Here is a 3012-nt window from a genome sequence, read left to right as displayed (position 1 = left end):
GAGGCTGAGGCAGGAGAATTGCCTGAACCCAGGAGACGGAGGTTGCGGTGAGCCGAGATCGCGCCATTGCACTCCAGCCTGGGTAACAAGAGCGAAACTCCGTCTCAAAAAAAAAAAAAAACCACATTTTATTACCCTTTACTTACTTAACACATGGAGAATGTTAAACAAACAGTAAATCATATAGTTCATCAATGATGCAAGAGTATGGGTTACAATTTCATTTTCACCTCCCTTCATTTGCAAAATTGTGTCAAAGCTTATTTTCTATCATCAGTAACAAAAAGCACAGAAATAATCAAATAGGATATGGAGAGTCACTAAATAATTAAGTCTTGGCTACTTTATCCTGTAAGAAACTATACTACCTTTAAAAAATAGGAAATAAATGTTCCATGACAGAAGGATAAAATAATAAACCATTAAACATTGACACAATGAGTAATTAGCCATAGAAAAAGCTATAAAGACACAAAAGATAAATGAAGGACTATGTGTAATTTAATAAACAGAAACGCAAAATACAAAATGGTATGTAATTATGTAAAACATATATGAGACACAGTAAGTTAATATTCTAAAAGTTGTTTGGATTGAGATTATAATTTTTTTCATATCTTCTATAAATTAGGATCCTACAGTTTAACTTTTTAAAATCAGCTATTCCAATACGTACGTGTGTCTGTGTGTGCATACAATAATAAATATCTCAAATACCTTTCTGTTGTAATAGCTCTGATGGCTGTGTAACTGAGGTCACAGGCTCAACTGGGTGATTTGCAGTGGGAGGTGTTCTTGTTGATGAGGATCCTGATAAAATAGTGGAAACTACTGGGCTGGACTTGGGAGACTGAACATTTTGCATAACAGGACAGGATAAAGAATCTGCAATTGAAGACAAGAAACTATTTCATCCACAGAAACTTGAAATATATTTAAATAATAGATATTACTATATAGAATAATGTATGTAATATATAACTATGTATTACAATTATATATAATATATATCACTAACAAAATACAGTTTATCTGAAGTTCTTGTAGAAACTTCAATAGCATCACATTTACCTAGTACATCTAGAAAAGAAGGTGGTCCAAATGATTTTTTAAAAACTGAAAAGTTACTCATCAAATGTTTTAATAAATTTTATTGACAATTTTCCAAAAATATTTCACAATCTTCCTTACCTTCTTAAACAAAATGAACTCAAACAACTTTTACTTACTAATGATCTCTATGAACACTAGTTATTGTACAGATTATTTGTACTATGCAATGGTGACTCAGGTAAGGAGACGAATAGAGGTTTCTGACTCTGCAATAATGTGGTCTCTGAATTCCATAAACACTTCCAGTATCAGTTCAGATCTCGTTTTGCACTATAAACTGCCACTTCTCATCTGCTGTTTCTAAACAGATGCCTTATTTCACATGTAACTAAATAAGGGCCTAACCATAACATGAGGTTGAACTTCTGGAATAAAGTGCACATGACTCATCGTGGGTCTTTGTGATAGCTCAAAATACCAAAAGTCTCCTCGAAGGCAAAATCGTCCCTGGTTGAGAAACAATGGGTAAGTTATTGAAGATAATCTTCCAGTTTATCCAACCAAGAGATAACTGAAAAACCTATGGTAAAAGACTAGCGGTGAGCAGTCACTATATACTGAATAAATCTACACACATATACCTGCACATATATGTATGTGTCTTTATGTATGGTGTGTGTGTGTATACATAAGTAAACAATCTTAGTTCTGGAACTAAAACAAATAGTAATATGGTGACAAAACAAAATGTGTTATATATCCTAAACAGTGTAAAAACAACATAAACAGGTATGAGGAACACGGAAAGAAGGCAGAAGGTAGTCTAAATATGTTGACTGCTTCATCATTTTTAGTAGGAAGAGAAACTGTCATTGTGGAAGACTGAAAACATCATCACAGTATTTTACAGTTCCTTTCACTAATATGGAGTCTATTTTACTACCCTTTGAATGGGAGCAAACTGTGACTGACTTTAATCAACAGAATGTGGCAGAAATAAAAGCATACAAGTCCCAGACCTCAAGTCTTAAGGAGCACCACAGCTTATGCCTTTCCCCTATGAAATGCTGCGTGGATTATCATACAGAGAAGCCGGTCTAGCCACGTGGAGAAAGACCTAGGCACACCAGTAAAGTGTCTGCACCAGCTGCTAGACATGTGAGTGAAGCCATCTTAGAATCTTCTAGTCCTGCAAATCTCCAGCTAAATGAATTCACATGAACGAGTTCAAGAAAAACCAGAACTACCCAGCAAACTCATAAAACCAAGAAAAATAATAAATCATTGTTATTTTAAACCAGCAATAACTGACATTATCACTAAAACTGCCAACATAAAACAGTGATTAAAAATATTCAACGGTATACAAATAAAAACTGAGAAAGATATATTTATTTAAAATTAGGGTCGGGTGTGGTTGCTCATGCCTACAATCCCAGCACTTTAGGAGGCCAAGGTGGGCAGACTGCTTGAGCCCAGGAGTTTGAGACCAGCCTAGGCAACATGGTGAAACCTCATCTCTACCAAAAATTACAAAAATTAGCCAGGGACAGTGGTGCGCACCTGTGGTCCCCAGCTACTCATGAGACCCAGGTGGGAGGATGGCTTGAGCCCAGGAGGAGGAGGTTTCAGTGAGCCAAGGTCATGCCACTGCATGTCACTGCACTCCAACCTGAGTGAAAGCAGGGGACCCTGTCTCAAAAATATAAAATCAATCATATCAGGTGCATGTGTATATATATGTATGTATCAATACACATGAATATATATAAAGCATAATAAATACCCATGAACTCAGCACCCAATTTTGAAAATAAAACATTTCTAATATTGCTGAAGCTCTCAATATGCTCCTCACAGAAAGCATTCCCCTGCCCCTCCTGAATCATGTTTATTATTCTCTTGTTTTTGTTTTCAAATAGCTTACCACATATATATGCATCCCTAGATATTATTTTT

General features: G+C 35.6%; 1 protein-coding gene across 4 annotated transcripts in view; it reads right to left on the bottom strand.

Annotated features, from left to right (window-relative positions):
• The window catches only part of SEC24B (SEC24 homolog B, COPII coat complex component), a 113718-nt gene that overhangs the window by 72628 nt on the left and 38078 nt on the right, over nucleotides 1-3012 (bottom strand). For 3 of the 4 annotated variants that reach the window (XR_005197065.1, XR_005197067.1, XM_017509375.2), the window contains exon 3: nucleotides 718-885. The exons of the other annotated variant lie outside the window; for it this stretch is intronic. Coding sequence is in view for 1 of the 3 variants with exons in the window: in XM_017509375.2 (XP_017364864.2) it covers nucleotides 718-885 (168 nt within the window). In the remaining 2 variants the exon portion in view is untranslated. The remainder of the gene's footprint in view (nucleotides 1-717; nucleotides 886-3012) is intronic. 4 annotated transcript variants of the gene reach the window in all.

The sequence above is a fragment of the Cebus imitator genome, unplaced genomic scaffold (assembly GCF_001604975.1).
Source record: "Cebus imitator isolate Cc_AM_T3 unplaced genomic scaffold, Cebus_imitator-1.0 Scaffold17, whole genome shotgun sequence".
Classification (NCBI taxonomy): Eukaryota; Metazoa; Chordata; class Mammalia; order Primates; family Cebidae; genus Cebus; species Cebus imitator.
Note: the sequence above shows the minus strand (reverse complement) of the source record. Positions and strands in the feature narration are given on the sequence as shown.